At 38.7% G+C, this 27,859-nt stretch overlaps 3 protein-coding genes across 5 annotated transcripts in view; 2 read left to right on the plus strand and 1 right to left on the minus strand.

The window, feature by feature from the left end:
* LOC135469094 (AT-rich interactive domain-containing protein 2-like) overlaps positions 1–11,826 on the plus strand; it is a 31,434-nt gene extending 19,608 nt beyond the window's left edge. The window contains exons 17-21 of one of the 3 annotated variants that reach the window (XM_064747625.1): positions 1,942–4,471; positions 5,571–5,706; positions 9,049–9,237; positions 9,918–10,009; positions 11,026–11,826. In XM_064747625.1, the coding sequence (XP_064603695.1) occupies positions 1,942–4,471; positions 5,571–5,706; positions 9,049–9,237; positions 9,918–10,009; positions 11,026–11,131 (3,053 nt within the window). In that variant the 3' untranslated portion in view covers positions 11,132–11,826. The remainder of the gene's footprint in view (positions 1–1,941; positions 4,472–5,570; positions 5,707–9,048; positions 9,238–9,917; positions 10,010–11,025) is intronic. The other 2 variants (XM_064747632.1, XM_064747640.1) reach the window with 2 other exon arrangements.
* A 1,423-nt stretch (positions 11,827–13,249) lies between these two features.
* Positions 13,250–18,760, plus strand: LOC135479835 (GSK3-beta interaction protein-like). The gene is made up of 2 exons (XM_064759742.1): positions 13,250–13,463; positions 16,562–18,760. Exons 1-2 carry the CDS (start codon positions 13,257–13,259, stop codon positions 16,739–16,741), a joined length of 387 nt encoding a protein of 128 aa, XP_064615812.1. The 5' UTR covers positions 13,250–13,256; the 3' UTR covers positions 16,742–18,760.
* Positions 18,761–18,806: 46 nt separating this feature from the next.
* LOC135479825 (PRELI domain-containing protein 2-like) lies at positions 18,807–24,115 on the minus strand. The gene is made up of 6 exons (XM_064759733.1): positions 23,925–24,115; positions 23,096–23,147; positions 21,361–21,434; positions 20,794–20,954; positions 19,817–19,922; positions 18,807–18,944 (listed from the first exon to the last, which is right to left on the minus strand). The coding sequence occupies exons 1-6, from the start codon at positions 23,997–23,999 to the stop codon at positions 18,843–18,845; spliced, it is 570 nt and encodes a 189-aa protein (XP_064615803.1). The 5' UTR covers positions 24,000–24,115; the 3' UTR covers positions 18,807–18,842.
* Positions 24,116–27,859: the final 3,744 nt, after the last annotated feature.

A 27,859-nucleotide genomic window follows, 5' to 3' on the forward strand; every position in this document is an offset into this window, starting at 1 on the left:
CTTTGGAAAAACGTCTTTTTGAAATGAGATGTGGGTAACCAAAACTGTTGTCAAAATATTAATGCCTTATGATGTATTATCTATGAACATTGCCAAAAGGTTGAAATGCTAACAGTCACACAAAGCTGCCATGATATTCAGCAAGTTTTCTTTTCTACATAGTGGAAAGTCAGTGGCAGTTTTCTCTGTAAATTGCCCAACAACTTCAGTGATATCCGCAATCTCATTGTTATTGGCAGTGGAAATAGTTGCATACAGTTTTGTGCAGATAATTTTAAGTACCTTGATTCACGAAAATTTTTACCATGAAAGGTTATAGTAAAATTGTTATTACCAGGAAGAAAAAAAGTTTTTGAAAACATGCTTTACAATTTCCCCCAAGCTCATCTGTGGCGTAGATATGAATTGAATGGTTATTATTACAGGATTTTGTTGTGCATGTCACATTATCTAACATATTGTTTTGCAATGGTATAAAAAGCTCTTGAATTTGCTAACTTATGCTGTAGTTTATGTGTACGTGGTTTGTTTATGATGTATATAGCATGTTGTACAGTCATGCTTTTATGTGTTAAAAGTTGGCTGGTTGGCGCAGTTAGGCTGATCACCTAATTATTCCTTAGATGTAAATCTTCTGGGATCTGGTTGGTTTCAGCTCAGCATGTAAAAATTTTAGTAGCAAAAGCATTGTCAAAATTTTTCTTACTTATCTGCTACATGTTTTTTTACTTTAATATTAAATAAAAGCCTTTTGCATTTCCTGCTCTGAATTGGAAACACATAACATTGTCTTCAACGAAGTGCAAGCTGAGTCGTTTGCTCCTGCTATGTAGGGAAAAGTTGAATGAAGTTGAAAACATAAATGAATGTACTGGTTTAGTTGTCCAGGTGAGATTAGCAAAGTTGTGAAACTCTCATTAAATATACAGGCAGGTGTGAATACATTGTCATTTACTGTTTTTATGTGCATGAGGGTAAATGTTGTGTAATTACCTTTAAGTTTGAACAAAATTGTATTTTGCATCCCTGACTTGTTTTGCAATGTTTAGTGTTGAAGTGTCTAATAATAATGGTTTGTGTTGTTCATTCGGATGTATTTATACCCCTGTATTAGGTGTTTACTTAGAAAGAAACATGACAGGGTTATTATTCTAGGTACAAGAAGTCTGCTTGTCAAAAGTAGTTTTGGGTGTTTCATACATTTTTTGTAAAAGTTAATCTTTTGATAAAAGATAAAGAAATGCTGGAATCAGTAATAAAAATAGAACACTTCTTCCGGAGATGAGGCTTTCTTAGGAATTGCCCTGTCACACCAGCCCTGTCATGCAACACCTTGCTTGTTGAAATGTTGTGATATATGTCCAACTGTAGAGTATTTAATCCTATTTAATTTGTCACTGTTGTTAAACTGTAGACCATTCACATTGTTAAATTGTCAGTAATGTTTCCATTAAAATTATCTATCGACATACACTATTCGGTTTAACACTTCATTGAAAGTGATGGCAAATTTTGGATTTTAAATCCAACACAAGTACATTTACATATTTCAAAATATTATATTGAAATTCAGAGAATGTTCTTAATGTTTTCCCAGAGTTGTATCTTGATAATAGCATCTTTGTTGCCATGAAACCCCTCAGTTGATTCATAGTAGATTAACACATGACCATGCCAGCATGTGCAGTCAGTTCCTTTACTAATTCCATTATTACTTACACAAAAGTGTAAAAATCTTAGTTTGGTGACATCCACTTGTTCTTGAAAAAAAAAACAGCAAGAAATAATTTTAAAAAAAGGTAATTCTGGCTAGCTTTAAATACTCTACAGTTTTTTGTGGTGAAGATACATTTTTATTGTGGTTTTTGTATCTATCTTTTCTTTCTATTTTTTGTTTTATTTGGTTGTTGTTTGCAGTTGTGGTTATGTTGTTGCTTTCAGTTGTTGCAAGCTCTAGTCAGAACTCACCTCGTCGCTCCCAGAAAGCACAAGTTAACAATCCTAGAGTACTAACCACAAATTCCACTCTACGCCAGAGGTTGTCCGAGCCCCCCAAGCTTCAGCTCCACCATGGTTCTACCCACATTTTCTATCCAGGTATTGGACAGTATCAGCCTGCCCAGGGAGCACCACACAGCACAACAACAGCATCTCAGGGATTTGCCCAGCCTCCTCCCAGTCCAAGCTCATCCTATTCTGTTGCTCAAGGAAGCCCACAGGTCTCACCCAGCGGCACTCCTTATGTAACACCTCAGCCAAGTCCAAATCGTCCAATGACCATCCTCCAAAAACAACTTCAATCTCCTCCTCAGAATTCACCAGCCTACAAGAAAGGAAAGAAACAGTCAAAGGCAAAATTCCCAAGCATAAATAAAGCACTTCAAGGAGAAGCGGACAGTGGCTCTCCCCAAAAGCATAATGGTTCTCCCAACAAATACACTGAGCTGGAAGGTGGTTCTGGCTCAACTCCAAAGAAGTCTGCAGATTCTAACCTGATTAAGACATTGCTGGCTAAAAAGCTGAACGAGAATATGATTCGACAGAATGCTGCTGCTGCCCTGCAAGCCAGCGAGAGGTCCTCATCACCCATGCCCTCCACACAGCATCATCAGCAGCAGCAGCAGCAGGGATGGTCAAAACACCACAGTCAGCAGCAGGGTGGACCCACCCCTCATCCCTACGTCAACCAGCAAGCCCGACTGGGGACAGAGCATTCAGCTCATGGTGCTACAGTCCACAGAGAATCTCATCCTCCTCCTCCACCCTACTATTCTCATCAGACCACTCAACAATCAGACTCTAGTCAGTGGCACAGGTCCACACCACATGTAGACGTCACACAGACGCAACAACAACAACCCCCATTATATCATCCAGCTCACCCAAATCCTGAACATTCAGTAAGAACTGAACTGCCCCATCCTCCTCAACAGTCGCCATCCCATCTTGGTCAAAACCTGTATTTACAATTACCCAACAACCAAGAGGCCTCATCTTCAGTCACAGCACAATCCACAGTGAAGTCTAAACAGCCGGAGGTGTGTGGGGAGGTGGAGAGGGCCCAGAGCATTGTGCCTGTGGCTAGGGAGACTAAAATTGAGTGTATTGAAAACCAGAGTGTATTAAAGCCATCTGAACAGCAGTCAAATTCTGTGACTGAATCAAGGACTAACCCTAGTGATAAGCCGTCTTTGGAACAAAATAAACTTGGGGATGGGGTATGTGAGAACACTGCTGGATCAGACCCCCTGATCAAGTCTGTTCAGGAAAGAACACAACTTATGAGCAATTGTTTGGAAAAAGCAAACAGTGGTGTGTGTCCGATGGATATAGGCTCCCCAACGGAGGCCGAGAGACCAGCCCATACAGAATCTTGTGGAGGTTCTGAACCAAAGCCTGTGTCAGAGAGGCTGTTCTCAATCTCCACCGCACCTGTGATCAATGGTTGCCTGGACGAGAGCAGTAAGGAATCTGACCTCTCCTACATCAACAGTCCCCCTTCACACATGGATAATGGTAAGCACAATGACAGGCTGGGCTTTGCCCATGCCCTTCCCAATGGGGTGAGTAATGGGCCGGATCCAGGTGAGTCAAAGGACAACTCTTCTGACTCGCTCTTCATGAAGGAGGAAATCCTTAAACAAGCTTCTGTGGAAAAGGCAGCTAAACTTCTTCAGAGTAGAAATGGGGTAGTGAATCATCTAGGCAATGGGGATTACTTCTCTAAGGGCAATAATCGTGAGGCTGTGCAGAGGGTAACGGAATGTGCCGGAGACAAAGTGGAGGATTCGTGTGACTCGTTTAGCTCAGCAACAGGTGTGTACCGAGCCGACAGTGTGTCCACAGCGCCTGATGACATACTCAAGTCTCCCTGTTCCCCGGGAGACACCATCAAGCAGTCAGGGTTTGGGGGTAGAATACCTCAGAATGGGGCACCCGTCAACGGCATTATGGAGTTTGACAACAGCTGTGGATCGGATAGTCAACTGCCGTCTGAACAACAAGAGAAGCCGCCGCAAAACAATGGTGTTGGGCTTAACTCTTCGTCTGAATTACCTCCTGCTGAGGGCAGAATATTAGATAGTAAAGGTGATAATAAACCTTGTGCAATGGAGGAGGGTGATTCAGGTGCTGTACTTCCAGCCCAGACACTCTCTCTGAATGGGCCTTGTCAGGGAGCTGAAGAGAGTCTAGGGAACAGGACAGCTGATAATGTAACACAACCAGAGAAGACTGTCACTGATGTTAGTATGGTAACACCAGTCAAGGCAAAAAGCAAACATTCCAAGTCCAAGGGGTCAACAGAGAAAAGTTCTTCCTCCTCCTCCAAAAAGTCAAAGTCGTCAGAGAAAGAGAAGAAACCAAAGGCACGAAAGCGAAGTCGAAGTAACACTAGCCAGGGAGAGTCGCAGTCTTCATTATCCTCCACCACAGGGGCAGATTTGCTCTGTGAATGGGATGGATGTAAAAAGTAAGTACTTATTTTTTGCCAGTGATTGAGCTTATTTACATGCATGCTTTGTTTACCTATGATATGTCATGGAGGAAGAGAGTCTTCCTGAAGACCAGTCGGTCAACTTCAGCATTTCGTAGGACTTGTTCATTGATGAAGCTGTTATTTCCCAGATTTTGATGTGGTAGTCTTTTCATTAGTCAAAAGGCTATTCACGTATGGAACTGTCTCACGGTAGGGAGTGAGGAAGTGTGTGGCGATATACAGATCTGATAATTCGTCACCGGGTCAAAACAAGTAGACATAAATACTTGGCATAAGGTAGACAGAGATAAGAGTAGCAAAGATTTATTTAAATATATTTATTTATTTATTTGATTGGTGTTTTACGCCGTACTCAAGAATATTTCACTTATACGACGGCGGCCAGCATTATGGTGGGAGGAAACCGGGCAGAGCCCGGTGGAAACACACGACCATCCGCAGGTTGCTGCAAGACCTTCCCACGTACGGCTGGAGAGGAAGCCAGCATGAGCTGGACTTGAACTCACAGCGACCACATTGGTGAGAGACTCCAGGGTCATTGTGCTCTGCTAGCCCGCTAACCGACTGAGCCACGGAGGCCCCGCTTATTTAACTATAAAGTGAAAACAGAATAGTATTAGAAAGAAATCTGTAGTTTATAGTTATAAGTCACACAGTGTTGAAATTTGTGAATATACCCCTGTATCTTAAGTCCAACATGCTTTTTCTGAAGACCACATTGATATGCTTGAATATTGTTAGGTCCCATTGGCTGATAAAGTGTTTGGCGAGTTTGGTCTGGTACCTCTCGTTAAAATGTTTGAGCATGTCATGAAACATCCTGCATAATATCAGAGAAAAATTAATAAGTCTTGCAAGTACGCCAGTTTGATAATGTAGTATACCTATGAAGAGTGTTTTGTGAAATGTTAAAGAATTTGTTAAAATTTATAGTCTGGTAGTCTTCATGCGAACTTCTGCTTTCAAGGGTTTCTTGTCTTCATTACATTATATAAGACATCTTGGTTTCCAGATCAAATTTCCAGCAGCAGTGTTTAGATTGACAGTGCTACATCTGTGCTGTATGTTTCAGGATGTTTGAGATGCCTAAGGCAGTGTTTAACCACACGTTCATCACTCACCTGAGTGGCCCCAGTGATGGAGTGTGTAAGTGGGAGGGATGTGATAAATTACAGAGGAAGCGCTGGTCCCTGGTCACACACGTACAGGTAACAATTGAATGTCTGCTCTAGACCTAGCTGGCTCAACATGCCACTCCTTGTGTCTGGCATGTGGAGTAGTCTTCACTATGTCCATGTTTTGCTGACTAGGAATTTGCTCTTTAGTTGGTTCCCTATCTGGCCATTTATTCTTGTCTTGCATTCACAGCGTTGGACAAATGTATGTGTGGTCATGGTCAACTCTTTGTCCAAATTTAACTTTAAGGAAATGCACTTAAATTCACTGAAGAAGGTGTACATGATCAGTCAAAAGGAAAATATAAGGCCTTGTGTATTTATGACTTTTGGAGACTATAAGTATCATGCTGAAAAATATTCATTCCAGTCATCAAAATTTGTACATGGGTTATGTATCTAAAACATTGGCCAGATAGGTATAAATTATCATTGCACGTAACACATTGCACTGATTACAACATAAGCACAAGAACATACATTTAGTTAAGTTTAAACATTACTTCTAAGATGATATACAGATATATAAAAGTCAGAAGATTGTGTGCTTGTAATCGTGCAAGATAATTCATCTTTGCCTGTATTAGAATGTGCATCATTTGGAAAATTTGTGCACTTGTGTAACCAAAGTGTGAGAAAAATGAAAGAAAACCTCAGTCTTGCCTGCATGCTATGCTCTTGAACAGCTTCATTTAAATTTTTGATTTTCATGGTTAATCTTCATAAAATTGTTCCCTGTCATGCAATTAAGTTTCTGTTTCGGTGCTTTTTCTTAAGCATGACCCAGTTTTTATGAGGCTTAACGCATTTGCGATGTGTGCATGTGTTCATTTAATTTTCTTTTGTTATGTAGTCCCAGAAATTTGTCATCCCAAAAGTATATAAAAGGCATATGTCTTGCTGACCTAAATTGGTGCCACAATAAATGTGATAAATTTCTGGGATTAACAAATTACTGTGATTGTTTATATGACCAACTGTATGGTAGGTGTATGGTCTACTGTCACTAACAACATTTAACAAACGTTGCCTCTGTATTGGCAGTTCTCAGTGAAAGCCCATATTATGTCACCCACTTATTGTAACCGTCACTTATTCCTGCACTTTCTTCTTCATCGGTGATCTGTTCCTGGCTGTATTTATGTATTCAGTTTTGGAAGTCATAATTTGTTCATGAACTAACCATCATTGACTAATAATAGGCTGGTGGAATTGTGTGCACTGCAACCCTGCCTTAACTAAGTTTCCCCCCAGTGTGTGAGGTGAAGGATCAATAATCTTGTGTATCCTGGTCATTCATAAGATGCCTGGTTTGCGGGAAGTGTCCTGTGGTTTAAGAAAAGGCCCTTCTTACATGTTACATTTCGCAATAGTGTCACAAAGTATAAAGTATTATTTGGTGAAGATGGTAAGGCCTTGTCGTCTAGGTCTGTGAAGCTGGCATATCCATGTATAGAGACTTGCAAAAATGATCAGTGATCATTGAATTGGATTGATGATTGGTGTAGTGGGCAAAAACATGAAGCTTTCCTATTTGAAGAATTGAGCAGTTGCAGCTTTTAGGATTTACCGTGATTTGTAGTGGATTCGAAGGATATACAGATCAAAGCTAGGTCAGCTAATCATTATATCTTATTAATGAATGATTATGGCTTAGCGCCATAATCAGTATTTCAGCCATAACATAGCAGTGAATCTTTAAAGAGAAAAGCTTTTGTCAGCATGGATTTGTTATTGTGGAAAGTGATAGATTTATCCTTCTAAGTTTGCTGCATTAAATATATTGAAATGAAAAGACGCTTGACACTCGGGACATATTGAACTATTTGAAGGCATAAACTATCCCTTTTCTCCCCAGAGTGTATAAAAAGGTCATAAAATGTTACTTTTGGTGCTGAAACTTGCATTTTCCCAGTCGGATATCTTCGAAACAAACCTTGAGATAACTAAGATCGATAGAATTTTCAGAATCCGTCAAAATAAATGGCCAGGCATGTAGCCATGGACAACATTTAGGGTCAAGTACAGTTTTTCACGTCAGAAGTTGTTACAGTACGATAACAGCTATTGGTATAGTAGCCCTTGCATGTTGTTTACTTTCGTGTTGTGAGATTTTGTTTTCAGTTGCGTATACTAGAAAGTTTCTCTGTGATCTTGAGTTTCATATTCAAATCGGTCTGGATTTGCATGTTTGTGTGATGTGCATCATTCTTTTGGGGTGCTTTCTTGTACTTCACATTGTTACTGTTTTGAAGTCAGACTATCAGAGAAGTTTAATGCTCGTAGGGAACAATAAATCAGCGTTATTGCACAATATGCATTACCTTGCTCACTACCCCACCCATCACAGCTTCCTTGCTTGACTGTTATTTATGTACATGTATATGTATTTTCTATCATTTCTTCCTGGATGGTTCTACTGGGTGAACTTCTGGTTTTTGTGATCATTTTGACATTTTGCTTATTATTCTTCTCAGTGTAATTATCATATATCCAGAACTTAGAAGTTTGACATGAAAAATGTGCTAGATGCTCCTATACTCGGTGGCCAGGTACTTATATGCAAGTTTCTGACTTATGACATGAAGTTAGGTTTGAATATAAGCTATTCTGTTCCTTTTTTAATTTCATGATTTCCAGTGAGCCTGACATGAGTTAGAGAACAGTATAGCTTATATGTGCACTGCAAAAAATGTAATTAACAGGGATTTGTAAAACTAAATTATGAAGTTTTTTCAGTATAAATATTTAAAATTATCTGATGTTACATTGTATGAAAAATGTCATACCCTCTTTGTTTTCAAACGTTATGTCTGAAAAACATATTCAGAATTTTAGAAAAATACAACACAGTCATGACCATGTATTTACTCTGTTAACGTTCAGCTTTAGACCAGAAACTTTTGCAGTTGATCTTTAATGACAGACACACACATAAGCATCACAGATGACTGAAGTTTTCTCCCAGTGTTGTCTCTTACACACTAACCTGTATTTTTTCATTTAGCCTCATTATTCTGATGATGTCCCACATCTCGTTATGATTTGTTCGTAGTTGGCCTGATCTAACACTTGTCCAAAAAGCCTTTCTCTTGTTCAGTGAAATCCCACTAAGATTATATTACTTTTTATGTACTGAGGTGAACTTAAAAAGTTTCTTTTCATACTTATATTTTATCCATACAGAGATATGGGACATACATTCAGTGTTTATGTGTGGAACAGTTTTGTGTAGACAGTTGTGGGATGAGGTTATTCAAATTCTGGTTGGCCATTTCCAAATCTGTACATCATATTGAGGGTGACATTCACCCATTCAATGGACTCTATGACTGGCTGGTTATTGAGTGTTGTGTTGGCTCTGTCTTTCTGAAGGATCACCATTGTAGTGAACAGGCCCTCAAATTAGCAGCCCAACGAAGGCAGCAGTCGGCTCAAATGGCCTCCCCTACTGCTCAACAGCCAGCGGCCAGCGGGCAAGCCACTGCTCTTGTATACCCTCCAGACGCTGCAATACAGGCTATTAGACGCTTCTCTGCCAGACCTCCATTCCAGGAGCTAGTGGTAAGAGTCTCATGCAGTCCCTCAACCCCTCGCATTAACATGGACCTCATCTACTACTTACTCGCTTGGCACTGACGGACATTACTGTCGGTAATCTACTCACTGAACAGTATTAAATCTCAGAATAATAATGTCACATTCTTAAGGACATGGTATAGCACAGGTAAAAAAAAAAGAGGTGGGACTAACATGCAAATAATATCTTACACTGTCCCTGATGTGATTAGTAACTGTTGAGGAGCGCTAGCTGCACATGCCACTGTCATTTGTCGCTGTGCAAAGACAAACGTGTGAACATGTGTATATCTGTGATGGATGAAAATCTGTGATGCAGTGACAGTGCGATGTTAGGATGTTCTTACTAGTTGTACAGGTATGCTTCTAGCGATCTGTTCAAATGGGTATTTAACTCTCGTTTATGATTTCAGTTCGTGAAGCAATGCTACAGGTCAGCCATTTCACTTTGGTTGAAGATGGTGCAAATCTAGTTAGTTAGATGAATTTTATTTGGTTCTTGTTTGGTAATTCCAAGTATAAAACAGAATAATTCTTGAAATGGAAAGCAGGTGAGATAGTGAAGAATCCTGGCCTCTGTACTGAGAACGTAGCTTTTGTGACAGTAGATCTTGCCCACCATACACTGTACTTAGCAGACAGTAATTGTATATACATGTTTGCAGGAACCCAGGGAAGGTCCAGTAACCAAACACATCCGCTTGACTGCCTCTCTTGTGCTCAGGAACTTAGCCAGGTACTCTGCTGTAGGAAGAAGGTAAGTCTGTGTGAAATATTTGGTGAAGAAGGGTATTAGTAATATGGGGCCCATTTCCCAAAGTCCATGCAGGACTACTTGCACTTAACCACCATCACTACGTAATACCTACGGTACTGGTCACAAACACGTTATGTTATAAGGACCATAAATACCATACCATTGCTGGAATAGCCTAGGTGCAGTATTAAACAAGAATTAACCATTCTTTCTGTGGAGCCTACATGATTTAGTTTGGCACAATAGTCTCCAGTTGTTTCAATCAATACTTTGTACAAGCCATAATCACCAATGTGAATTTATAACAGATAGCAGCAGTTAATGATGCCTAATGAGTATGCTATATCACCTAAAGTATCTCCCCACAAAAAGAGCAGTTTTGGTGGGAAATAAATGTCATAAATACTGCTTTTGGTGATAAAGTTTAAATTTCTCCAGAAGGATATCATCCTACCTTCCAAACTAACATCGACACACCTATGTAAGATAAATAGAGCTCTCAGAATGTAGCAAAATGAGAGAATTAATCATAGATGAAATTTCAATATATTCAGCTAGGATGTTGTTCAGTCTGACAGTCATTACCGAAGTGCATTACGGTTGGATAGTCCCATTTTGGGATATAGTCATGAATGTTGTTCTCCATGTACATTAACCATTGGAATCCTTGTCACTCTGAAAATTTTGATCTGCTTAGGATTTAGTGAAAAGTTTAGGATCCAGAGTTTGTAAGGATACAGCAGGGGCCTATTTCACAAAACTAGTTAAATAAAGTGAAAATCTTAAATAAAGGCATTTGCATAGTTCACAGCCCCAAGACTCTCAAATTGTGGTACATTTGTCTTAACACATCGCTTGTATGTTCCAAACATTGAACATCTGGGGTCCAAAAATAAGCATCAAAATGAAGTTTCCAGTCATGAATCGAGCCAGAACTGTGGAATCGGCCCATGGTTTATACTGATAGAGGCAATAGTTACATAAGAGTAATGTGTTGTATGCATTTTGTGTTCCAGTTTGATAAAGCGCCATGAACAACAGATCAGCTACACTGCCCTGAGTGCGGTGGAGTCCTCCAGTGCCATGGCCAACTGTTTATGGGCAGCCTTACATGACCACTAATGACTGCACCCTCTCGTTCCTGCCCTCATCTTTTCATCCTGCTGACCGTTGCCAGACTCATGCCACATACATTGTTCTGACTCTCCACTAGATCTGTCACAGTCATCTCATACTGTCATTTCTCATCGTCCTCATCTACTAGTTGAGGTTCATATTCATACTGTGAGCCACTTGGTGCAATGATGGTTTTGATTTGTGTAGCATGTAGGATTTGTTAGTGTTGATGCTTGTACAACAGGAGATAATGGAAATCCTCATCAGTAGCTGTCTGCGTTTGAAGCACTTACGTTTACTGGTTGTTTGGGATGAGAAGCTTTTGATAGGTTACAGCTTTAACGACAACATTACAACTGCCTTTGTACATAAAGCAAGCTGAAATAATTTTGCTATTAACTATTTAAGCTGTTAGCTCTTGAACTGTTGTTGCCAGCTTCCGTCACAAGCATTCCTGTACCAGTATTTGTTATTATTTATTACGTAGTCAATACATAAAATGTAAGTGGATTAACTTTAAATCTCACAGTTAGATTGTTTTCCTACCATTCATGATGTGTCATTATCTATATAAATCCCTATATATTTATCAATTTTTGGTACTTTTGAGTACCCCGCTACATATTTCATTCATAAATTCATAATGGACATATTGTGTCACTGTTTCACAGAGTTGCAGTTTAATAAAAAAAAAATATGACTATGGTTGAAATGTAAATTTTCTTTTGTTTTATTTATTTATTCTTTTAGCTGTAGTTTTACAAAAATACACTATACATGGCATGTGTGTTTGGATTGCTTAAGTGGTTGATGTAGCTGTACTCAGCAATGCTTGTACTTAACACAGGCATGCCCAAGTAGTGCATATGTGTAAGTGTAATATTTAGGGGTGCAAAAGTTGTTTAACATGTAGGCCTACAATCGGGAAGTTAATGGAACCAGGTTACATTTGATAACTTGAACAAGGAAATCTGAAGCCCTCAACAGCAGACTGGATGAGATTTTAAGTACATAGAACTTTCTGTGCTATCTACAAGGCCTAATACTTCGTGTGCTGTATTGATTAATGCTGGGACTAAATAAGGAACGTTTGAGTGCTGAAAGGTGCATGCCTTTCACCAAGACATGCAATGTACAGGTTCAAATCCATGCCGTGATCTGGTTAGATTTTCTTGCACTCGCTGTTTTATGGATCCTTAGTTGGTAACCAGAAGTGGACAGCGCAATGTTCGTTGAAGACCACTTGTCATCCACAAGCGTGGTGTATGTATCCATGACAGAAGTGGAAAGGTAGGTCAGTAATTTGCCAAACGTTGGTGGTTTACCTTGTGCTCTTAGAGTTTCCTCCATCCTCATAACTGGCTGCATATTTAATTAAGTGAAAAACTCTGGAGGCTTGTGGTAAAGTGCAATCAATCTCTCAATCAATGGGTAAATAAAAAACAGAGTTCATCATATTTATCAACCATAAATGGCTTAACTTGGACCTACGCAGTTGATATATCGTCTGTTTCGGGAGATGGTAGATTCTGGGTCAAGCCTGGGTCGGGTCACACCTAAGACCTTAAACGACGGTCGGCATGAAGGGGATAATGCAATGACTAGTTGACCTATGTCAGTAAAATGGCTTGGGCAGGGGGCCTTACTTGCCTTCGGCAAGTCGTCTCAGTTAAGCAGCAATAGATAAAAGAGTGATGGAAATCCGTCCTGCAATAAGGAGGCACATTACATGCACTCTAAGGACTCCTTTGTCATGAGACTGAAAAATTGTAAAGTATGATAATCCCCAAGCACTCTCTTTGGGCCCTACGTCAAAATTGTAGGTCTATAATTTATAACTTATAATTATCCATGATTTAGCTGATCTATCAGCTGGGTTGACAAGAAATTGTAATGGGCCGTTTTATGCAGCTGATTCGACAGCGGAAATTATTATGGCCTTTTCATTGTGTTATTTCTTCTGAGTATTGTATGTACACAAAACCAAGATCCATAGCGTAATAGAGCGTAATCTAGACGTTTGCAACGCCAATGGCCTACTGAAATGAATATTCTCAGAGTTATCTCCCATATGACATTCTCCAAGTTCCGGGTGTTCACATTGAGGAATGGTGGAGAGTAACAACACGTTATGGCGGACATACGCACAAATGGAACGGAAGAGATAGATGATACACTAAAACTGGAAGCTGAACATCTCGCACAAGAGGTAGCTTATGCTGTGCATGACATACAGTTATCATCAGTTCTCGGGGCATTTGACGATCGTGTATATATCAACCTTACAACAAAGGAAAAGGAAAGCTTTTGTGTTCAACTCACGGCACAAGGATTCAAGGCAAGATGATACCGATACTTGGTGGAGTGAAAGTGAAACCGTATTGGCCAACATGGGTGTCACATGGCATTCATATCCTTAACGTTGTTCAGAAGTTGCGACAATGTGCAAATAGTACTTACCCCGATATTGATCAAAACGGATTGTCTTCTGAGGCTAGTTCAATTAAATTAAACGTTGAGATCTATTTTCAACAATTTCTGCTATTTACCTGAAATAGTTGAAAATAGCCCTCAACGTTTAATTTAACTGAACTGTTCATAGGCGTAAATGTTTTCACGATTTCCAAAGCATGGTAGGCTTTGCATAGTGCATATTTTGGCATTGTATGCAGTGACTTATGAGGTGGCAGGAGACTCACACCTATGTATTGTTTGTTTACATTAAAGGTACGGTATAAGATGTAGCAGCTCAATTCATGCACTAAATTGATGCATAATTTAGTCCTGATCAAAGTACTTCCATGATTACCCAGAGTTTTAACTGTATGATCTGTAAGGGGCGTACAGGTGTAAATACGCTTAAAAAATTAGACGTTACACTTCTAAAATTAAAACACAGTGTACTATATGTGCCCGAAGATTGGTGTACACTGGAAACTAGCATACATGCGAGATTTAAAGTAGACAGCCCTGCCAAAATCCAAAGTAAGTCTCCACAGCAAACCATGTGCTTGACGTTCTCCACCATGTTAGTTTTCAGATACTCTAGACCACAGCGAAAGCTCCTGTGTCACCACCGACAGCAGTGGAGTATACCTACCATGATATTTGTCTTAGTGACATTCTCGAGTGTTTGCCATGAAGAAGATGTAGCAAAGGGTTAAAAATGGTCTTTTTGGTTACTGTGCTGCAAGTTCTGCTTCTGTGTTGCACAAAAACATCCTTGTGCCGCTCCCCATTGTCTGATTTCAATTCACGAATCGTCAGTCTTCAGTGTTTTGTACGGGCCAAGAAATGTTCAGATAGATAAAATAAAAATTTACCTGTCGCATCAGGCAGGTTACCATAAAGAAAAAATAATACTGCAACCTCTGCTATCAAAGCACAAGGATTCAAAAGTACAGAATAAAATCGTCAGTGAGTTATTGAAATAAACCCCTCACAGGTTGATGCCAAATAAAAGTATTAATTTTATTCATGTTTATTCCTCTTGCAGAATAATTACTTTATTCTAAAATGTTTTTGAGCAATTCATAAGTAGGCTTACATCTACTTGTATATTGCTAGCCCTAACTACAAAGGAAAGAATCTGTGTGCGTATCGCCCTCTGTATATCGAGTGGGCATAAAAAAATGGGCCATACTTTGATGCTGCATTGCTCAATTATCCTTTGTTCAAACCCTTTCAAACTTTAGATATGTAAATGGCATGATTTTGTTAATATACTGACTAGTTTTCAAGGTCATAGCTTGAGTAGTCTGTACAAAGGGTTAAAATGAAAGCATGGCCTTAAAAACACACGTTCCGGTGACCCACATTGCATCACCTGTCAGGTGTCATGAGTAGAGCGCACGCTGCACCTGTGTGACATGCATCAAGGACTGCTGGAAAAGAATTACTCTTAAGGAGATTTGGGACTCAATGAGTTCATGGAAGAACTGTTTGCGTGCCGTCTACCGAGAAGATGGAGGGCCATTTGATTACCTTTTCAAGTAAAACAAGGCAGAACATCAACGTGGCTCAGTTGGTTAGCGCGCTAGCGCAGAGTAATGACCCAGGAGTCTCTCACCAATGCGGTCGCTGTGAGTTCAAGTCCAGTTCAAGTGTGAGTTCATGCTGGCTTCCTCTCCGGCCGTACGTGGGAAGGTTTGCCAGCAACCTGCGGATGGTCGTGGGTTTCCCCTGGGCTCTGCCCGGTTTCCACCCACCATAATGCTGGCCGCCGTCGTATAAGTGAAATATTCTTGAGTACGGCGTAAAACACCAATCAAATAAATAAATAAATAAGTAAGAGGGTTTCGGAGATATTGAGTGTCAAAGTACGGCCCATTTTTTTATGCACACACGATACATGTATGCACCTCTTTTCTTCATCCCCTTTAACTCAACCAACTTCACATTTTTTAGGTGTATTACTGGCGACCTAAAAGAGTGAAGTGTTGAGTATTTGAAAAAAAAATGTGTTCTGCAGTACCACATACATGGAAAGTCGGAAGTAACGTGCTCCCTCTCTTTCAAAGTGGGGAGTACCGTACTCCCGCTGACAAAAAATTGTCTGTAGCACTAATCTGTATATGGCGCTTAAATACTGTCTATAGCTCACCTACTCATAAACTGATGGATAGAGATCCACAGCATGAAAGCCAACTGAGGCGGGGAATTTTGATGTTGAGATATCCTTGACTAAACATGAAAAAGTAAAGGTCTAATAACAATGCCTGTTTTCAATAGAGCCATGTCTTGCACTACCTTATCCTCTAGCCAAACATTGCATACAAGTTTATATGTATACTCCCTCAATCTCAAAACTCAAAATATTTATTTAACATCGGTTGGGTGCAGTAAATTAACATTAGCCGAATGCTACTTATGCCGACTCTACACGAGGTACCCAGACTCCAAATGAAATCTGCGATTTTGGTTGCTATGGGACCATTACACATCACTAGCGCATTTTTTGTTACTAGTCTTCCATTACCATACCATATCTTCCATATCAGTAGAAGAGCTGTAACTCTGTATCTACCCTCATTCTTTTTCTTCAACCACCACTGTGACCAATATTTTGGAACTATCTGACAGAATTATGGGGTGTAGAAAAATAAACTGCAGATTTATGAAGCTTGCATCTTTAGTGACAATCAAATTATTTTTTTGACATTGTCACCATGATGTGTGTATGCATAAATTCTACTGAAAAAACTGCTTTAAAAGTGGAAAAGTTTGAAGACTTCAAGTATATGGGGCTACGATTATGAACAAACATGTACCATATGTTGAGAGGTCATGTAACTACTGAAATTTTCCAGTTAAATGGGCTAACTGTCTCCTAAAGTGTGTTTATATTTAGTTTTCTGCTTCATATTCTGTAAATGTAATTCAATCACAAGGACAACGCAGTTGTGACAATGGACATTTCCTTTGTTTCTGTTTCAGATTGTTGGCAAAGAATATAATAAAGTTGATGAGAAGTGTTGTAAAGATAATCAGTGTTATGAGACATTATATTCTCTTCTGGACAAGGTCAGTCCACAGTACAGAGTCAGCTTTGGCAATGTGTTGTTCCAGAAACTGGAATCATTGAAGAGCCAGCAAAGTGATGGGGAAGATGGATGAAAGCACTCCAAGGGCCACTTGCACAAAGTAATTGCTGGCAACACGTTAAAATGCCAATGGCAGTTACAATCGGCTTAGCCTGTGATCATTTTGTGGAAGAAACTCAGATCTATAACCAACTATTTATAAGACATAAAACTTGTTCAGAGTGGATCTAAAAACAATGACAACAGATCTGTTATCATGCTATAATCATATGTACCAAGTCAAAGATTGCGAAAAGTCTGTATGGACGTATGCGTTAAAAAGGAATTTTTTTTACTAGAGTCTTGTACAGAATAAACCTCTCATTAAACATAAAATTTAACATTTTGACAGTGACTAATTCAAATGGTGGAACTTTGGAGGCATTTCTCTTCCAGTACGTCAACCATGGCAACTAACAACATTTATCCAACAGTGTATGGTGCGGTGGTTGTAAGAGCTAGATGATGTACCCAGGTAGTAGCAGGTTACTGGTAAATAGAGAGAAAAACGACAACTAGACTAGTAATCAGCCAACATTTAATCAAAAAGTAGTCTGTCCAGAAAACTATTACATTTATTTTATTCTCTTTTTTTTAAGAGGCAGATGTCATGGATTGGAAATACAACAAGTGTAAAATCAGAAACAGATGGAAAGACATATGCTTGTTTAATTATTAAATATTTGATAAAATATGATGAGAATGTTACATAGAATACATGCCTAAAGCACCAAGGTTATCAGAATGACAAGAAATTGATTCTGAACATGTATTAATATAAAGATCTACAGTAGCTTATTTTTATTTTTGTATGAAAATGATTAAATCATTGTATTCATGATTTTTTAACGTACTGTTACACACATACACACATATAATCATCTCTATACATGTATGTGTTAGCCGACTGGAAATTATATTAATACATAGATCTGGAAACCACTGTTCTTATTTTTGTATCAAAATATGTATATTATTGAGTTCATGACTGTTTAAAGCACTTTAATTCACATATGCCATGTTCTCCACATTGTACCACAGTTCCACTGTTGGTTAAATCTTCAGTGTACGTAGAATGTACCTGCAGATTCCACCCTGATGTACATGTACATGTGTATATATAGGCTAGGAGTTGTGAATAAATACTTGTCATTTAAGGTAACATGAAAATTTATATTTTTTGTTACTGTAAATTTTCCTTCACTTATTGCATGCTGGCATGGGATTTGACATCCGATGACGAGAAAAAACAAAACAACAAAACAATAATACCACTCTCACAAGTGAAATGCTTAACAAAGATAAAAAATTATTAAAACATGACTAAATGATAATGATAATGTGTGAAAACTTATCTCTGTGGACCCAAATACCATATCTTAAAGCCACTTGCTAATACTGTTCAACAAAGTGGATCACAAAGAAGCACTGCACTGTCTTTGTTTGAACTAAGATAGGAGATCATGTAACTGTGGTTAAGAACTTTGATAATCAGTGACAAATCTGAAACCTGTATTATTACCACATGGCTTGCAAACATAGTTCGAAAACAAATTAGTGCATACCAGCTTCTACTATTGCCAAGTTAGTGTTCAATTTAGAAACGCTTTCACAAAAGCATGTGCTACAATATGGTGTTTTGTCAAATACCACCCCCTCCCCATTCAAAACAACAACAATGAACTACTTCAAGAGCCAAGTGTCAAAAACATTGCGGCATGCACCACTAACCCTTTAATACATTTAGATACCCAATGGTACTTCACATCTCATGAAGTTTCCTCACGTAAAACAATAATGCCTTGTACAATGATCATTTTATTAATAGTACTCGAGTAATTTCTTGGCAAAAGGACTAGTATGCAAAGTAGATACATGTATTACACTCTGCACCGGATGATAGCTCCACAATTCCAGGATATGCTGGAAATCTCGTGTGCACAAGAAAAATTAAAACCACCAACTCAAAAAGTATTGTTACAATCAATTAAATAAAAAAAAAATCGTAAAGTTTGGCAAGCATGCATGATTTTGTAAAATAACAAAACCTGAAAATGCATTTGACTTATAGCTCAATAGTTTGGAGGTTGTATTTTTTGATGTGTTTCAAATGCAAACAAAACGGACACACTGTGCTAGCCTGTCTCAGGGACTGGTGTGTTAGAGTCTTCACAATTGACACTACTACTGGCCTGAGGACACCGCTCCTGTAAAATCTCCTCCATCGTGGTGATTCCCTAAAGATACAGTTAAAAAGGAAATAATACACTGAAAAGTTTACAGTAATATATGAACAGATTAGAAAAGACTTTAAGGTGAAGTGACTCGTTCACCCAGGAGTTCTTTCTTAGTTTTCACCTCTACGACCACAGCCATGGGCATGTTTATAGGTGGCAGAAACCCAAGGAAACCAGAGTACACCTCCACCTAGGGCCAGGTACTTGACAAACCTCCTAGTGTAAACCTGTAACTGAAACAGTGGTGACTGGACTCCAGTCAGTGACCTTGTTGGTAAAGGGCTGATTGGCTGTGAAGAGACCAATGAAATGTCAATTTAATGATGTCAACCAATGTGTAGAAATTGATTTGATTAGAGTTTTGGGCTAATCAGATAATATTTCATTTCTTCAACTTTAATGATGACATTATAGATACAGGAAAGTGGGCATATGCTGGAGGAAACCCCCACACAATGTTTCTTACCTAATAAACCTGCTAACTTAAGGCTGTGGCTGTGGCAGAGGCAGCTGGAGCTGTATACTAAAATATTACGGTCAAATACTAATGGTCTGCAATTAGACAACTTGGCCATCAGCTCTACAGAAAACAAATTTAAATATTTTTATGCATTAAAGTTGGTAAAAAGAAATCTAAAGGAAAACAATTAGTAATGGCATTTTCAGATTGTGTTTAATGGTCTTTCTTCTAATGCATACTTCTATTTTAATGTTTTCTTTCCCTTCAACAAAAGATAAAATCTGAACAAAATATTGTACGAATTGCGAAGATTGAGCCCTAATGCTCACTTTAAAGTTTTGAAACACACTGTATAAAAAGTATATACAGAGTTTGTTGTAAAACAAAAACAAGAAACAAGTAACATACATACCCTCTTCACTCCTGATTTCAGAAACTTCTCAGCAAATAATTCTATAACCCTGCCTAACTTCCCTAAGCCACTGATATCCACCACTCCATGCTGCTCCAACTGTGTCCTGTATCAGGAGAAATAAGACGCTATAAAGGAATGAATGAAAGATAATTGCATAATGCCACAATAGCATCAGTCTCAGCAATATTGTGGCAATGCGACCAAATAAGATGTAGTACTTAACTTGAATGATATACTGGTTTTGTTCTAAGGGTTTATAATAAATAAAGGGTAACTATTGTTCTCTTGTTGAGTATTTTCAGATGTCTCATACATACATGTACATACAGTGCCTTATATGGTATGGATAAACAGTGTAATCACTTAGTGTAATGTGATGTTTCTAGTGTCCAGAAAATGAGACTTGGATGTTTCTAGTGTCATGTGGCTAGGTAAAGTATTCTAGTTTCAAGGGAATGAAAGGGTAATGCAAATGAGAAAATTGTTTTCCATATATATTGTCAAGATGGAAACACTGTGATAGGTGTGACTTTTAGGGTTAGGAAAAAGGAAAATTACAGCCTGCATTTAGCATGTTTAGTGTTATTTCTGACAAAAGACTATATATGACTGGGTAAATATCATGTTTATGGTGGAGAACTATGCACTGTAAATGACCAAAAGTGCATTTTTAAAAGCAACTACATAAAAGTTATATTATTATTTGAGCTAAAACTTGCATTATATATTATAGTAAGAGTATTATCATACCTTATCATCCCAAAACAAACCAGAAAACACTTAACATCCACAGACCTCTCAAAATCAGGAAGAGTTATCAACTTTGTGATGGAGGCAATTTTAGGTCAGTGTATGATCTTGATAATTACATGTGAGAACCATTTCTCCTCACATCATCATCCTTTGTATCACAGCTTTTCAGAAGTGTAATAATCACATTATCCTCGCAGTAATTTCTATCTATAACCTCTCACCATTTTGGGTTATCTGCACAGGGAGTAAACACAGACTTCTCCCACAAGCTGGCATATTTGGACCAGGTCACGTTGTGACTTTTAGTGGTAAACATCCTCTTCTTAACATCAATCCAGGAGCATTCTTCTAATAAAATATGCTTCTCGTCCAAAATCTGAATCTGCAAAAACAAGATTGATGAGAACAGAGCTTGGGAGAAAATAGAGTGAATATTTCCTCCACCTTATAATCATGTGACTGAGAAACCTGGAACAACATTTGTCTGCATCAACAACCCTGAGATACAGAACATTCTACAGAGGAAATGTTCACCATAAAAATATAAACATCTTAAATTCAAATGAACATGGAAATTGGTATTAGAGGTGCAGTTGCATTTGAAGAAATGGTATCAGATTTATATAAGCCTCATGAGGAAAACAGAAAGTTTCACTGAATACATGTACCATTTGAATCATTGCATCCAGACATACTGAATTTTAGATCTAACAAACACAAAGCTTTGAAAATGTTTCTTCATTTTCTGGGTTCAGTCCTTTGGCAGGAAATAAAATATGATGTTATACCTTTCTCAGCAAGGAAGGGATGACATTGTCGCAAATTGCCAGTCGCCGATGGAAAGAAATGCCCTTGTTGAAAGCTACAACAAAAAACATCATCTTCAATAAATAATGGAAAAAGGAAGTCCTCCAATTCAAACGGCCCTTGATCCTTTTCAAAATAAAAATAAAAAGAGAGTGCAATTTTACCAATGCAATAATTCAGGGTCCAAGTTGCCCAGTGTTTTTTTTTTTTTTTTTTTTTGATTTTTGTATGATGCAAACTTGTGGGGTAGTAGGTTTGTATGACATGTATTGCTCTCTACCATACTGCCCTCAACATGAGACTTGGAAGGAACAATGAAGGAAGTGTATGCAGACACAAATCTGCAACAATGGACTCTTTCACTTTCTGTTAAACTTAGTATCAGCAGTAGATCAAAGGTACACTGCAATAGCACTGGTACATGTATTTAAAGCAAAGAATTAATGTATTCTTTCTAATGACTATTCCATTCCACATGCTGCCTCGCAGTCTTAGGTTCAAATACAGTTTAATTATCTCTTTTCTTTCAACCATGTGTTACACCAGACTAACAGAAATTGCACCAGAATGTTAATAGCTGTGGACCTCAGCAATGCTTCTGGCTTTATTAAAATAAATGTAGGGTTACGTAAATGCTGATAACCGTCATTTACTAAATGACCCTATTTACTATTTATTTATTTAATTGGAGTTTTATGCAGTACTCAAGAATATTTCACTTATATGATGCTGACCAGCATTATGGCGAGAGGAAACCGGGCCCGGGGGAAACCAACGACTATCTGCAAATTACTAGCAGCTTTTGCCTTGTACTATGGGGTTGGGTTAGGAAGCCAGCATTAGCTGGACATGAACTCACAATCACCCCTATGTATGATTGACTGATTGCCTGATTAATACCGAGCTCTAAAATATTTCACTTGTATGATGGAGGTTATAGAATTTATGGGTGGAGGAAACCTTAGTGCCCGCAGCTACTGATTTGTCAAAGTATCTGTCCCAAATGTTGGTGAACATGGTGAATGTATAAATATGTACCGTTACTAATATACAGCTGTAGTCCTTTATTTACATGCTATACTTATGTTGGGAATGGTTTCGGTGGCCTAATGGTTAGGGCGTTTGTCTCAAAGTCTGGAGGCCCGAAGTCTGGTCAAACCGAAAGAAAAATGGAAACAGAACTGGTTGACCCGGAGTCAGTATCATGTGTCTAGGCGCATGAGGTGTCGTGTCTGGTGTCTTCAGCATGATAAATCTGTGGTGGCAGCACTTTGGCAGCATGGACTTTTCCTCCCACAAGAAGGCACAGTATATGTATACGCGCCCCTAATGACTCCTCATTGTCATATGAATGAAAATTATTTAAGAATGATGTTAAACCCGAAGCATATATACACACATACATATACTTTAGTTGGGTGAAGCACTGTTCGAGAGGCATGATTAACTGTTCCTGTTAAAAACGATCAACTACTTGGCTACAGCTTCAAATAAGTTGGGAGTTATGTAAGGTATACTTGATGAAGACAGTTTATAGTCTCCGTGAGCACTCCGGTTTTTTTCCACCCTGATCGTCACTGTATAACTGAAAAATTTCAAATCACAGTGTTAAACAACAATCAAAGAAATAAATACCTGACTGACACTTAAAGCCAGAAATGTTGGTGACAGTAGGGGTTTTAATGGCTTTTGTTAAAATAAATAGATAAGAATTACCTGATTCTAATACTTCAATTTTCTTCACAAACTTTTCCTTTTCTGAAGGATACTGTAAATAAAGAGTAGAAATTGAACTGTGAATGTACAGTAACATATGTACTTTTAGGCCAAGTGATTTTCAAAACATCAGTAACGCTTTGAGCCACACTGGCATGCATGCACACATGCTGTGAATGCTATGGTCAGCCTAAAGGTGGATACAAAGATTGAGACCCCTGTTCATTTATGTGATGCCAGTGTGCAACTTTGTTCTTCTGTACCTCTGAAGCGTTAAAAAGCATCACCATATTTTTTAAGCTTGAAAAGTACAGAACAAGAACACAATATGTAGTAACTATATTCATTACAAATTTACAACATTCCCAAAGAATGTGATCCAAATACAAAACCTTCTCTCTCAATGAATATGTTACAAATGTTAAAAAAAGTTACTGACATGTACACAAATGCTGCTTAAAGATACAGTGTTGCTTTCAAGTTACGCCAATACTAAATTTGGTAACAATACATAAATAGGTATGTTTTTTTTTCATGATAAGGCAATACCTCATTTATAATACATGCATATTCATTCATTGGGGCAGGGGTCCATTGTCTTGGAGTGGCGCAAGCCAGTAGATACGGGGCTATAGATGGCTAAAAAAAAAACGCCTCCAACACAAAAACGCCTCCAACACAAAACTTGTCGAGTTAGAGAACGTCAACTCAGAATGTATGCCAGATGGAAAGATCAGCCGTCGGGTGAAATTCTGCATGCATCCGTATAGGTGAGATCCATCTGCACGAAGATCACAAGACCTTATAGCAAGCTACACGAAATACTTACTTTCGAGAAATGTGCCTGTATGACCAGTTCGACTGGATATTTGTAAACATGATTAATGTTGACGGTAATCACCATACTGTGGCAATCCGTGTTCAGTACAGCACTCCAATGTCAGGATGTAGGACGGCTCGCCAGAGCAATCTCTGCTGCATGTAACCGGACCGAACGTTGGAAAACAACCTCAAACGTGCGACTGTGTCTGTAAAATACAAGATAAGAATGCTGGTGGAGTTCTTTTTATCTCAAAAATAATGAAATGATAAGAAATTGGCTACAAGTCTAAAGCTTGACTCACTTTGAGTGTTTCATAACACTGTGTACGCAGAGTAACCAGTTGCATGATGGAGACGGGTGTGTGATGGCAGTGGTGTTGTACAAAGGGGAGATCACTCTAAATGACTTTCACAGCATCGCGTTTGGCAGCTAATCTCTTTGTCAGTGGAAATGCAACTGGTCCTATATATTTGTTTGATTTGATTGGTGTTTTACGCCGTACTCAAGAATATTTCGCTTTTACGACGGCGGCCAGCATTATGGTGGGAGGAAACCGGGCAGAGTTTTCCGGTGGAAACCCACGACCATCCGCAGTTTGCTGAAAGACCTTCCCACGTATGGCCCGAGAGGAAGTCAGCATGAGCTGGACTTGAACTCACAGTGACCGCATTGGTGAGAGGCTTCTGGGTCATTACGCTAACCAGTTTTGCCACGGAGGCCCCCAAGGGCTATATAAAGCGAATCTTAGTATGCATTAATGACGTCTTGTCTCGTGTAATGATAGGTAGCACTTGATTAAGACTTTTCCAATAAATATTGAAATATGGTATTTATGTTGTTGTTTTATGATAGCAATGTTATAAATAAACTCATAAATTTACAGGCTGGGTTTAGCTGACACTATGCATCGCTATATTCATAAACCCCCGACTATAAATAAGGTTGGGGTATTTCTTCCAACAAAGGAATCAAAGATAATAACAGATCACGCGTCATAAATTAATCTGCTTTCCGTATCGGTTGTATTGATAACATACTTTGTCATTAGCACGTTACTAAGTTACAAAGTCACAAAGCATTCGACCCAATAAAAAGTAAGCAGTCAAATAAAAAAATTAAAAAGTATCATATATAGCAACCTAGGGGCCTATATAGTTGGTGACTATGTAACATGTAGATCATACAACACGGATTTCTGCTGTTTATTACTCGTGGACATTATAGGATTACATCATATTAAGCGGATTGATTAATTATAACTTTTTTTAGTTGTTTTCTCTTTTATGCGAAAGCCATTGACACCACAATCTGATTGCATTTTTTGTCACCGTGATACGCATGAAACTAGATATATCTGTCATGTATATATACATCTACTGTGGCAAGGATTAAGGTATAATATCAGTATTAATTTATTCACACTCTTAACTGATAATAAACGCGCCGTCATGATCGCATTACCGTTCACAATATGCGTTTGTCAAACGATACGTTCAGTTAACCCTGTATAGGTCTTTTTATGCTGAGGTCCAAGTTTGAACTCGCAGGATTAAGCATGGAGTTTGGGGAGATTCTCAGTAGAAGTATATTATAACGTAATTATCACTCGCGTGGCCCATTTAGGTCTACTTGTGCGGCAGAGTAATATATACGGGTATACATATTTGGAAAGGGTTGTGAGTATTGTGGTAAAAGCCCTACTGTGTGGTATAAATATTATATACCCAACCACTGTTACATAGCCCATGCGTTTCACAGGTAAGACAGTCGTTCAGTGAAAAGGACTTTGGCCGATTTTCTTAGTAGCATTATAAATCTGTCTTGGGTACAGATTATAACGTCGTTATCTAATGGGGCGGGCCTAAGTGGATTGTGACGTCGGGTGTGACACGGGGTCGAGTGACGTATATAACAATAGGCGGTGCTATGGTTTTTGTTTACAGTTCCGTCTAGGCCTCTACAACAGCGAGGGACTAGAAACCTTGAGTTGCGGCAGAACATTGAGAGCGTAGCAACCAAGGTTATATAGTCTTGATCCGCGTGACGGGTCGCCTGGCACCTGGCTGTGAACTGCACTGAGAAGCGTGTCGCAGTCACTGTGGTTTGTGTACAGTGACTATGTCAGTTGTCGTGCAGGTAGAACCAGCGTGTAACGCCGAGATGAAAACAGCACCGCAGGCTGACTCAACGGGACTTGGCGACCAAAACTGGGTTCATCAACTCGAGTACAACCCAAACCCGAAGACGAGAACTTGGGAACGTCTTGAGAGCATGCGCCTCCAAAGGCTCGGACTCTCAAATAACTATTCCCGGCATTTCAACGTAACGAGGAGTTACAACAAACCATCTCCGAGAAGTCGTCTGCCCCAGGTGGAGGTGAGATCCAGTGATCTGAGCCAGTTCCACGCACCCAGGGGATCCTTCGCACCTTTCCACTCTCCAGGTAAACCCACATGTGGTTATTTCTTCAGTAGAGACACCGACAACAAGAAGCAGAAAATCGGAATCCCACCCGCGAACCTTGTCAAATGGAGGTCCTTTAACGCCGAGGAACTGCATGGACATTGAATAGTTTTGAAGTTGTTGATATTCAGCTAGGAAATCTATCCAAAAATGCCAGCATTAAATCGAAAGCGTACCAGGGTTCTTCCAGAATACAGTACTTAAGGATGAAAACTGGATTTTTGTGATTAACCTGCATGTTCGCAGTAAAGATGAATCCCAAACAAGATGCAGTTATTGACTTCCGTATGTTGGCTAAACCTGTTGACATCCTTGAAACCAGAGTCCAAGAAGAACTCTTTGTTTTGCCAGAAAGCTAATGTGTGGACTGCCTTGCGTTGGAAATAGGTTAATGATATCTGGTCACATTTAAACCTTTAAATACTCTTTAATTTGAAGTAACTTCGCGTGTTAATATGAAATCAAAATACATTACCATATTCTTACATAATCGATCTTCCATGCATGCATGCATGCAACAATTCGAGCAATTATTTTAAGTATTAAAGGGAACTTGGCAATGAACAAAGTTTTAAAGGTAACGGTAGTATTGTTGTTTTGTGGAGCAAAGGGTAAACTCCTATTGCTAGCTCAGAATTGTAATATATTCCGTTGTTTAGAAAGTTGTACTGTTCTTATAGTTTGATAGTTCAGTTACCAACAGTATCGACAAATGCCATACAAAAGGTGACATTTAACTGACTAAATGCAGTGTTTTGAGTTTGTCATGTTATATCAATGAGATTTCCTTTAAGTGCACACAAAATCGTGTACCTGTCAGTATTAATAATATGTATACAGATTTGTTAATCGTGATTTTCCTGGAATATATGTATTTTCACTATATATTTTAATAAAAATGTTTTATTCTCCCTATGTAATGTGCCCAATTTTTGTAACTATGTACGACATTTGCCTTTTGTAAAATACCGGATCGAGGTCTGGTGAGATCTTGCCACATTTGAAATACATGCAATGTGTGCTTCCGAATATAATCATATGCATTGTTGTGTTTATATTGCATGCAGCGCTTAAAAGCAAAACACACACTATAATCAGTGCTCAGCGATGGTTATTTGTTATTCTCGTATCAATACGGCTACATGTATTAGGACATTATTGTAAAGAAGTCTTCGCCAGGATCGATCTTTCTCATGCACTAAACGTTATAGCGATGATCAGCTAGTGTTAAGCAACCCATATATGGCAAGGACTGTCGAAGATATATATCCACCTTGAATGCATTTAGAGAAAACTACATAGGCCTACACTCTCCAGATGGTACATCTTATCTGGGCTTATGTTTGAACAATTACCAAAACGGTTTTCGGTCTCGTGGAGGGATGGTTTCAAATTTGACAGTAGGTTACCGCCTTGTAGAATGCATTTCGGTTACATATCCATTCCTGTCTTATGATTTATTTATTTATTTGATTAGT

The sequence above is a fragment of the Liolophura sinensis genome, chromosome 1, assembly GCF_032854445.1.
Source record: "Liolophura sinensis isolate JHLJ2023 chromosome 1, CUHK_Ljap_v2, whole genome shotgun sequence".
In the NCBI taxonomy this organism is placed as follows: Eukaryota; Metazoa; Mollusca; class Polyplacophora; order Chitonida; family Chitonidae; genus Liolophura; species Liolophura sinensis.